The sequence below is a fragment of the Heteronotia binoei genome, chromosome 6 (genome assembly GCF_032191835.1).
Source record: "Heteronotia binoei isolate CCM8104 ecotype False Entrance Well chromosome 6, APGP_CSIRO_Hbin_v1, whole genome shotgun sequence".
NCBI lineage: Eukaryota > Metazoa > Chordata > Lepidosauria > Squamata > Gekkonidae > Heteronotia > Heteronotia binoei.
The window spans coordinates 8453931-8465553 of NC_083228.1; the positions used below are offsets into that span (position 1 = coordinate 8453931).

The window sequence follows — 11623 nt, forward strand, 5'->3', positions numbered from 1 at the left end:
GAACCTTTAAGATCAACGAAGTTTTATTCAGAAGGAAGAAGCACACTTTATCAGACAGCAGGATGGAATGGCCAGCAGTCCTAAATGTAGAGAAAGTGGGCAGTGAGTTAGTATGTAGAGTCATGGAAATGTTTTTAGCAGATTAAAAGAATCACAAGTTGGGGGGTCTGGTGTTCGTTAGTTTGTGTTAATTGGGCTGAAACAACAATGAAGGGTAATATAAATTGGAATAGCAGATTGATGTCCATGTACTAAACCCGTTAAGTATCCTGGGTGTGAAGTGCAAGAAAGGAGAGTCTGTTGTAATGTGAGCTCTGGGTTCAAATGAGGGCAGAGGTTTCTTGGAGGTTTGATTTCAACAATACAAAGATAAACATAATTCTAGTTTGCCATTAGAAAAAAATACATTAACATATAGTGGAAGATGGGTTAGTATATCTAATGAGATAAACAGCCAGTATCCCTATTTTAATATGTCAATACAAAAAAAACATTCTTCTGATACACTATCCTAAAAGAGAAATACATTGGAATACTGTGAATATATAGGTATACTTAGTGAAAGTGGGTTTAGCATCTGTAATGAGATTAAAAAAACAATATCCCTGTTCAGTCCTGGGGAGGTGTTTGTTCCAAGTTTCATAATAATTTGTAATTCAGCAATTTCCCTCTCCATTCTGTTCTTGATGTTCCATTGGGTTTAGTACATAGACATCAACCTGCTATTCCAACTTATATTACCCTTCGTTGTTGTTTCAGCCCAGTTAACACTAACTAACACCAGACCCCAACTTGTGACTCTTTTAATCTGCTAAAAAATATTTCCATGACTGTGCATACTAGCTCACTGCCCACTTCCTCTCTATTTAGGACTTCCTGCCATTCCATCCTATGGTCTGGTGAAGTGTGCTTAGAGCACATGAAAGCGTGCATTCTGAATAACAAATTGTTGGTCTTAAAGGTGCCACTTGACTTTTGCTTTGTTCTGCTGCTTCAGACCAACACGGCTGCCCACCTGGATCTAAGTAAGGTATGTTCAGGTGACTCCTGCTAGTTTAGAAAACTTGGATGGGGGATAAGATGGGTTCGTGGAGATGTAAAAGTCCCAGAGGGGCCAGTAGCCAACCAGCGCCTCCATGCTCAAGGGCAGTCTGTTCTTAAATGCTAGTCTTTGGGGAGCAGCTTTTGGGGGTGGCTGTTTTCTCCATTCCCCGGGGAAGTCAAGTGGAGATTTTAAAGGCCAGCCCTTAAAGGCAAGCTGTTGGATCCCAACATATGTTTTTGCGGACTAAAAAGATTACCTGGGGAAAGGAAGGCTAGAAACATCCAAAATTTGAGCAAAACCCCAGTTTTTTCTTCTGTAAGTGGGCAAAAGAACCCCCTGGGTTTGAAACTGCAATTGGAGGGTGGGAGTTCTGTTTTCATGGTTTCTGCAGCCCAAGAGAAAACAGTCTTTTCTTCTCAGGGAGATTTGGTGGGGCTTTGCTATACAAATACATTCAGGACTGAAATTCTTATGAACATATTTACGCTCCCATGCAAAATGACAGCAGTCCAAGCCTGTTGATCCCGTGTCTTTAACCTGGAACAACAATGCTTGGATTGCCATGTTCATTTGGTCTGCGTTATACAACAAATAATAATGGGAGTGACTGTTTAAAACAGTTTGTAGGAAAAGCCGACACTTAGGAAAAAAATACACTAATAATTGTACACAATTGACGTCCTGGATATAATTAATTGATTGAAGGTCAGCCTGTATGAATAATACATGACATTATGATATTACTGTAATTATAATGTAATTCATTTTATTTCACATGTGATTAATGTAGAATTATGTATCATATTTTAGAGCCCTAACCACTGTGGAAGAAAAAATTGAAACGAAGAAGAAAAATATCTAGGACCTTCGTTTGGAACTGGGCTATAAGACCACTGTGTTGGACGCAATTATTTCATAATTAATAATTATTATTAGTGTATTTTTTGCCTAAGTGTTGGGATTTCCTACAAACCATTTGGACTATGTGACATGACAGTCGTATTATCCAATGAGGATCCTGTGAATTTAGGGGGAGGTATTTGTGAGTTTCCTGCATTGTGCAGGGGGTGGGACTAGATGACCCTGGAGGTCCCTTCCAACTCTATGATTCTATGATTCCAACTCTATGATTCTATCCCCAGGTGTCAATTTTAAATTGTAGCTATAAACATACTTATTCCTTTCTAAATCTATTGATTTCAGGGACTTTATCCTGGATTAACTCTGCATAGGATTGAAGATTGTCAGGATGGAGCAGCCGGGAAAAGACAATGATGCTGACCTGACGACTGGACCTGATCCAGAACTGGCAGCTACAATGGGTTTCTCAGGCTTTGGGAAGAAAGCTCGAACATTTGACTTCAACGCGATGTTTGAACAAACTCGAAGAACTGCTGTGGAAAGAAGTAGGAGGGTTCTGGAAGAGCGTGAGAAAGAGGCAGCTCAGAAAGAAAGAGAACTTGGAAGTCAACGTGATGGTGTCCATCGAGCAACTGCCTCTTCACATACAATTCCAAGAAGACCTTCTGAGGATTCAGAGAGTAGCAAAAGTGAAGACAGTTCTGATGAGGAGTTAATTGGGCCACCTCTACAACCCCAAGGACCAGTGGAAGAAACTGAGGATGATGAACTCATTGGGCCACCCCTTCCTCCTGGGTACAATGAGGAGGAAGAGGAGGAGGAGGAAGGAACCATGCAAGATGAAGATGAGCATCCTGTCAAGAAGATTCCAGACTCACATGAAATCACACTGCACCATGGAACAAAAACAGTCTCTGCTTTAGGGTTGGATCCATCTGGTGCACGCTTGATAACTGGAGGTTATGACTGCAATGTTAGATTCTGGGATTTTGCAGGAATGGACGCTTCTCTTCAAGCTTTTCGATCTCTGCAGCCATGTGAATGCCACCAGATCCGGTCCCTGCAATATAGCAGCACGGGGGACGTCATTCTTGTTGTCTCCGGTAATGCTCAAGCCAAAGTCCTTGACCGGGACGGCTTCCCCATAATGGAGTGCGTCAAAGGAGACCAATACATTGTAGACATGGCAAACACCAAGGGGCACATGGCAATGCTCAACTCAGGCTGCTGGCACCCCAAAATCCAGGAGGAGTTTGTGACCTGTTCCAATGATGGGACGGTGAGAACGTGGGATGTGAACCACGACAAGAAGCACAAAGAGGTGTTCAAAGCACGGTCAGCTCAAGGTCAGCGAGCAGTTCCCACAAGCTGCACCTACAGCAGAGAGGGCAAACTCATAGCGGCTGGCTGCCAGGATGGGTCCATCCAGATCTGGGACCGGAACATGAACCTTCACACCAAGTTCCACTGCAGGCAGGCACACGCTCCAGGCACTGACACGTCATGCTTGACGTTTTCCTATGATGGCCTCGCTCTCGCCAGCCGAGGAGGAGACGACACCTTAAAAATATGGGATATCAGACAGTTTAAAACACCCCTTAACTCAGTAACTGGTCTTCCTAGCTTCTTCCCCATGACAGACTGCTGTTTCAGCCCCGATGATAAACTACTTGTTACTGGTACTTCGGTTAAGAAAGGGGGTGGCCATGGAAAACTTCTTTTCTTTGAGCGGGAGACATTGAAGGAAGTGCATGAAATAGACGTCACAGACGCGAGCGTCGTCCGTTGTCTTTGGCACCCCAAGCTGAACCAGATCATGGTTGGTACAGGGAATGGATTAGCTAAAGTGTACTACGATCCCCTCAAAAGTCAAAGGGGAGCAAAATTATGCGTTGTGAAGACAACAAGAAAAGGGAGACAGGCAGAGACTCTCGCACAAGATTCTATTATAACACCTCATGCGCTTCCCATGTTCCGTGAACCGTGCCAGAGAAGTACAAAAAAGCAGCTGGAAAAGGATCGGCTGGATCCTCTGAAATCTCACAAGCCTGAGCCTCTGGTGGCAGGACCAGGCCGTGGCGGCCGTGTCGGAAGTCATGGCAGGACTCTGTCTTCCTACATTGTCAAGAATATTGCCCTGCGTAAGACTGACGATAGCAACCCCCGGGAGGCCATTTTGCGGCATGCCAAGGAAGCTGAGGAGAGCCCCTACTGGGTGTCCCCAGCCTACTCAAAGACTCAGCCAACACCAGTTTTTGCCAAAGTAGACTCTGATGAAGGTGAAACAGATGACAAGCCAGAAGGGAAAAAACGTAGAATTTGAAGAATATAAATGGGAGGAGGCTCACAAGGAAGCTGGAATTAAGCTGAATTCTTTTCCCTTATGCAAAAGAAAACAGATTTCTGCAAGCAAAATTGTTTCCATGTACTGGGCTTAAAAAAGTGAATTATCGTTTAGCATTATAACTACATTTTGTAAGCAAAGATCATAAATAAAAGCTTATTTTTTAAACTTTGTTTTCTTTTAAAAAACATCTTTTATTATACATATAAAACCAAACACATGTAAATTAGAGAAAACAAATTTATACAAGCAAAAGTGTCTCCTTGCACTGGTCTTAGATTAATACAACTGTAAAGTGAACTAGAATTGCTTAGCATTAGAACATTTTGTAAACAAGATCATAAACAAAAGTTTATTTTTTAACCTATTTTCATTTTAAAAAATTATTTTATTATAAACATTTGTACAAAGTCTGTTTCCTTCCCAGTTAATAACAAATTTCATCATTTATCTATTATGCAGTCTACAACTAAAAAACCCCCCAAAGTCTAAGTATTTCTTAGGAACTGAGTTCTGGCAGGTGATTTGTTTCATATACTCCAAAAATGTATGCCATGTCTCTATAGATACATTTTCTATTAGGATTCGCAACTTGTATTAACTGTGAACAGGGCTTATTTTTTTGTAACAGGAGTTCCTTTGTATATCAGGCCACACACCCCTGATGTAGCCAATCCTCCAAGAGCTTACAGGGCTCTTAGTCGAGGTCCTATTGTAAGTTCTTGGAGGATTGGCTACATCAGGGAGGTGTGGCCTAGTATGCAAAGGAGTTCCTGCTACAAAAAAAGCCCTGATGGTGAAACTCTTATTCTGAATGATCGTCTCAGATTTTATCATACCATTGTGCCAAAGTTGGTACATTCTTAGTATTCCATTGTTGTGCCAATATTATTTTACCAGCTAATAGGAGATGAGTTAATAAATCCTTCCTAGACTGTGGGATGTTTAAATCCAGCCACTACCTTAGTAAAACAGACTCAGGTGTATTTGGAATTAAAATTCCTGTCATGTCTAATTTTTTTGATAATTTCCCCCCAATATGTATCCATTGTTTTACAACCCTACCAGCAGTAGAGAAACATACCTGATTTGCCACATTTCTTCCAACATTCTGGACTAGCCATTGTTTTACTTTTACAGTTTATGTGGCGTTAGAGACCACCTAGTGATTAACTTATATCAGGGGTGGCCAACGGTAGCTCTCCAGATGTTTTTTGCCTACAACTCCCATCAGCCCCAGCCAACATGGCCAATGGCTGGGGCTGATGGGAGCTGTAGACAAAAAAAATCTGGAGAGCTGCCGTTGGCCACCCCGGACTTATATTGTTGCTAACAAATGGTTGTGGATCTAGATTTAAGCAAAAGAGTGCTCCAAATTGAATCCTAATGTTGTTCAGATAGTTGTATCTGTCATTCTTTTTGCTGTTGGTCTTGAATTGAAGTAGAGTGTGATCATAATTTTTGGCACAATAACTTGTAAATAATTGGGATTATGCCTTTTATATTGAGATAAAGATGTCTTTTAATACAGATTCAAAATTATTTTATTTTTAATTTTTAAATAAAATAAAGCTTCAAAAGTATTTAATGGATGGTTTTTAAGTATATGCTGTAGCACAGTAGCTAACGCACTATGCAGCTGGTAATATTGATAACGTGGGATAGATATTTGATACTTCTTCAACGGAGTTTTTGTATCTAGTTTATCTTTGGTACTAATATCTGTCAACCTAGAGATGTTATGTTTCCTCCAAATTGGAAAGGCTTCTAAAGGGTGTCCTGGCTCAAACCAGGTTTGTCCCAGAAAAGCCATAACTGGAGTAGAAAGTGGAGTTAGAAATGTCTTAAATTTATCCCAAAGATTTAAGGTGTGTTTTAAGAAAGGGCTAGAATTGTTTTTTTCCATTTCCTTTCTTGTTTAGTACTCCATAAACTTTCATGTAGATGAACTTGCCTTAGTCCATAGTTTCCATTCTGACCCATGCCTTACTCTGAATTGGGGAAGCATATGAAGGTATATATTTTAACTGCGAAACTTAATAATAATTTGAAAGTATTGGCAATCCTATTCCTCCCTGTTTAGATGCCTTAGAGAGATAGCTAGAAGAAATTCTTGCTCTCCTCATTCCACAAAAATGAAGTTAGCAATGCTTGCCAGTGATCTAATTCTCTCTGAGCTACTGGAATAGGCAAAGTCTGGAATAAGAACAAAAATCTGGGCAAAAGAAATGACTTAAATCAAATTTAATTTTTCTAAAACTGCATTTGTAATTGTAGTAGCAGTCCATTCAACTGTGTTTTCTTTTTTTAAAAAAAGTCTGCATAGGATTGCATTATGAATCTCTCAGGCTGCTTTTGAACACAGATGGAATCAGACCATTGGATGGGTCTCTCCCCTCTGTGTTTTCCCTGCAGATGCTACTTTTACATTTAGTAAAAACTTTTAAAAGAATCATACAAATCTTTTGTCACATTACAAAGAAGTACAACCTTACAAAAAAAAAATCCCATGCAGTGAGGACCCGGATATAGGTTCATCTATAAATTTAGTTAAGGAATAGATACTCTCTTTTGATCTTTAAATTGTGTATTTCTATTTAGAAGACAACTGCAGATCTATACCCCGCCCTTCTCTCTGAATCAGAGACTCAGAGTGGTTTGCAATCTCCTATATCTTCTCCCCCCACAACAGACACCCTGTGAGGTGGGTGGGGCTGAGAGGGCTCTCCCAGCAGCTGCCCTTTCAAGGACAACTCCTGCAATAGATATGGCTGACCCAAGGCCATTCTAGCAGGTGCAAGTGGAGTGTGGAATCAAACCCGGTTCTCCCAGATAAGACTCGTGCACATTTAACCACCACATCAAACTTTACATCTAGAGTTTCTGTTTTACAGGGTAGAAACCTACTTGGTATCTGTTCTTCATTTAAAATGGCGGGTTGGGGGGAGGGGGAGAACCTACAGTCACTCTGCAAAACAGGATGGGAAAAGAATTCTTAGCAGAAGGGCTGGAAACTGTTAAGCAAATTCCTGTTTCCAGATCACATTGGCTGGTTCCATTCATCAGATGCAAATTGCCAGATCCTGCAACTTCTCTTCCTTTATGGGCTGTTTGTGAGGGGGGGAGAGGAGAGAAGGGTGCCACTTCTGGAGAATCCAGCTCCTGGCACTTCTACCAGCATGTTAGAGGTGAAAAGCAGTGGCTGAGAACTGGCACCCCAAGAATCAGCTGTAAAGTACCATCCCTCCTTTGTCCCATTCAAAATCCTCCTCCCCTGCTGAGGAATTGAGGGGCATCAAGTGATGACCCCTCCCAGCCAGGGGCTGCAGAAAGACACCTGAGGAGAGAAGTCATGGGGAGGGGCAGGCAGGGCGGAGTCAGCTGCTATCCAGAGGGATGGAGAAGGGCCGCCCTGTTAGTCTGTCTGCAGCACTAGACAAGAGGAAGAGTCCAGGAGCGCCTGAAAGACTAACAAAATTTGTGTGGGGAGTGGTTACAACTGTCCCTGAAGAAGTGAGCAGTGACTCACTCATCCCCTGCCACAAATTTTGTTGAAAGTGTTCCTGGACTCTTAACTCTTTTCTACTGGTATCCAGTTGGAAAGTCTCCTAGGAGTCCTGTTCAATTCAACCCTTGCTGCAGAAGAGCACCGCGCCAAGAACATAAGAGAAGCCATGTTGGATCAGGCCAACGGCCCTTCCCATCCAACACTGTATTACACAGTGGCCAAAAACCCCAAGTGCCATCAGGAGGTCCACCAGTGGGGCCAGGACACTAGAAGCCCTCCCACTGTACCCCGCCCCCCCCCCCCAAAGCACCAAGGATACAGAGCATCACTGCACACACATAAGATCATAAGAGAAGCCATGTTGGATCAGGCCAACGGCCCATCCCGTCCAACACTGTGTCACACAGTGGCCAAAAAACCCAAGTGCCACCAGGAGGTCCACCAGTGGGGCGAGGACAGTAGAAGCCCTCCCACTGTACCCCACCCCCTCCCCAAGCACCAAGGATACAGAGCATCACTGCGCACACATAAGATCATAAGAGAAGCCATGTTGGATCAGGCCAACGGACCATCCCGTCCAACACTGTGTCACAGTGGCCAAAAAACCCACGTGCCATCAGAAAGTCCACCAGTGGGGCCAGGACACTAGAAAGCCCTCCCACTGTACCCCGCCCCCCCAAGCAACAAGGATACAGAGCATCACTGCGCACACATAAGATCATAAGAGAAGCCATGTTGGATCAGGCCAACGGCCCATCCCGTCCAACACTGTGTCACACAATGGCCAAAAAACCCAAGTGCCATCAGGAGGTCCACCAGTGGGGCCAATTCGCACCTCTGGGGCAACTTGTGCGAAAACGGAGAGAAGCCCCAGGAACAAAAGGGCTCTCCATCCGGAACAAGCCTCATGCGAATTCGGTCTCAGTCTGTATCACGAAAAACATGTATTTATGATAGGTGAGCGCTTCCAAATTACTAAAAAAGAAAAAGCACCCTACCCAAACCACACATTGGTTTGTTATGTGACCCAGCCATGGGGAGATCATTGTCTGGAGATCATTCCTAATTCTGGGAGAACTCCAGTTCTCATCTGGAGGTGGACAACTATCATCATTTGCACCCCCCCCCCCCATGAAGTCCAGTGTGCTGGGGCCACCGCAGAAGACAAAGACAGAGGCCACAACAGCGTGGATTCCCCCCATCGCTACAGAGTGAGTTCAAGAGAATTGTGGCACAAACAGGAATTCCAGGGGCTAGCACCATGGATAGTTCCTCCCAAGCAGTGAACTCACTTCATAGAGCGAGCGGCTGTTCTCTCTTTACACAATTGTTGAAGGCTTCACAAAAGTGTATGACAGTGCCAAACCAATGTACATCCACAAGTTATAATTAGGTCACTAGTGTCTGTTTATATAGTACAGATGCACAATCCCTTTTTCAAAATGCAATATCATCTCTGGCGTTGATTTTTAAGATAGGCTAGCATAATTTTTGGGCAGTTTCTCACACACACTAAATAATGCATTTTCAACCCACTTTTTACAGCAATGCCATGACGGGAGACACAGTCAGTCACAAAATGGCTGCCCTTGTGTGAGGGACAGCCCATCGTAAAATGGCTTCCATGGTGCCAGACACAGCCTGTCATAAAATGGCTGCCATGGCACAGGACATAGCCATCTTAAAATGGCTGCCATGGTGTGGGATGCAGCCCGACCCAAATGGCTGCCACAGTGTGAGACACAGCCAGTCACAAAATGGCTAACATGAGGAGATCCAATTACCCATGACCTGACAGTGGCCAGATCTGACTAGTGCATCATAGTGTGGATTTTGGGATTCTGATGGACAGGGTTTGAATATTTCATCTGCTCCAGAATACAAAAGCCAGGCTGCTAGGCTAGCAGAACTATTCATATTTGGTGGTGGAAAATGCTGTCAAGGCACAGCTGACTTGTGGCGATCCCTCATGGGTTTTTCCAAGGAAGACACATAAAAAAAGAATGTGGCCCATTGAAGTGAATAGGAGAAGACGAAGCCCCAGCATGAATCTCCTTGCCAGAAGGGAGGGCTGAAAGGGGAAATCAAGAGGCAAAACTCTCCCACAAAGCTGAGGGGACCCAAAGATGGGTCCACATTGCCTAAGTAAGTGGGCAAGCAAACTACACCTGTTGGACTGCTGAATTTCAGGGGCTATTTACTGCTGCAGTGATTCAACAGTCATAGTTATTAAGGAGTTTATAATTAAATACAACATTCTAAAATGTATATTCCAGTTCTTATGTTTATATTCCATGCCTTTGAGCATGATATAAGACAGAGAAATTCTGATTTGACTGTTAGTTGCTGTACTTTCAGCAGATTCAGACTTTCAACCTGAGAACCGTCATCATTTCAGGATTGTTTGGAGCATGATGGAGAGCAGGCATCAGAGGGATGGTTGAGGCTTCTGCCAGCCTCACTTCTGAATGCTTGGACAATTCAGGACACTTTCAGTTGGAAGGGGCAGCAGGTGCCTGAGTCGGAGGGCAGAGGGGTTGGCCTGCATGCCACAGACACCACCAGTTAAAATACCCAACCTGTGTTGTTGGGAAACTGCCCTGTTCACCCCTTGGGAAATGGGTCAGCTCAATACAGGGATCAGGGCAGGCCCATCCTGTGCGGGGGTAGAAGAGTGTCCGTTGAGTGGTGGGGGGCGGGGGAGTGGAGGGAAGGAAATTGCAAATCCCCTTCAAAGAGCAGCTCTGTCCCATTTTGTAGTAGCTTAATTTGTTCACATCAAGTGCCCATCTAGGCCCTAAGTGTTGTGCGTTTGATCTTCTGGAGTCCCTTAAAGTTTGATTTAGAACTGCATTTGACTAACTTCATTGAGAACCAGTTTGATGTAGTGGTTAAGTGCGTGTAGTAGTTATCTGGGAGAACCGGGTTTGATTCCCCACTCCTCCACTTGCAGCTGCTGGAATGGCCTTGGATCAACCATAGCTCTCGCAGAGGTTGTCCTTGAAAGGGCAGCTCCTGGGAGAGCTCTCTCAGCGCCACCTACCTCACAGGGTGTCTCTTGTGGGTGTGTGGGGGGTGAGAGATTGTGATCGCTCTGAAACTCTGAGATTCAGACTATAGGGCAGGCGGGATATAAATCCAATTTCTTCTTCTTCTATTGTTCTTTATTATCTGGACAGGAGGTATGAAGCTAGATCAGACCAATGGGCCATCCTACTGCTTCACTCAGTCACTAACCAGTCGCATTACATCATTTGCACATGCAGTTAGGAGACTTCCGGCATCATGACCATCAGCTGAGATTTGTTTCACCACCCACTTCCAAGCTGCTCCCAGGTCAGAGGTGTGTGACTGGATCAGACCCATGGGCCAGCATCCTGCTTCGCTATTTGGTGAACCATTTATTGTTTATATATGGAATTGTGGAAATTCTGGCATGATGACAGCCGGCTGAAATGTTGGTCACAAGTGTCAAGAGTCTTTGCCGTGAATATTGTTGTTTGGGATTGTTGTGAACCACTGTAACTGACTGGGGATGTGAGGGGGGGGGGGTTGAAAAAAAGGTTTTGCCTGTTGCTTTGTTTGGCCTCTTTCTGTAGCAAGTAATCTCTCCTCCCTGGAAGGGCAAGCCCATGTCTGGACTTCAAGGCCACCGAAGAACAGACTGGCAGTGGGGCTCTTGCTCAGTCCTGCAAGACTACAAACACCATAGAGCAAGCCAGATAGCTAGGCTCATATCAGTCTCCTTCCTGTTTGTTCTGCTCTCACTCACCCTCTCTAATTGGTAGAATGTAATCTCAGGGAACTCCCTTCTTCCTGTTCTCCTCCTCTCCCTTCTTCTTCCCGGCATGCACCAGAGGAACAG

At 44.0% G+C, this 11623-nt stretch overlaps 1 protein-coding gene across 1 annotated transcript; it reads left to right on the forward strand.

The window, feature by feature from the left end:
* Positions 1-2290: 2290 nt before the first annotated feature.
* On the forward strand, positions 2291-4270 carry LOC132573519 (WD repeat-containing protein 70-like). Its single transcript, XM_060241030.1, has one exon. The coding sequence runs from the start codon at positions 2295-2297 to the stop codon at positions 4227-4229; it is 1935 nt and encodes a 644-aa protein (XP_060097013.1). The 5' UTR covers positions 2291-2294; the 3' UTR covers positions 4230-4270.
* The last annotated feature ends 7353 nt before the right edge of the window (positions 4271-11623 follow it).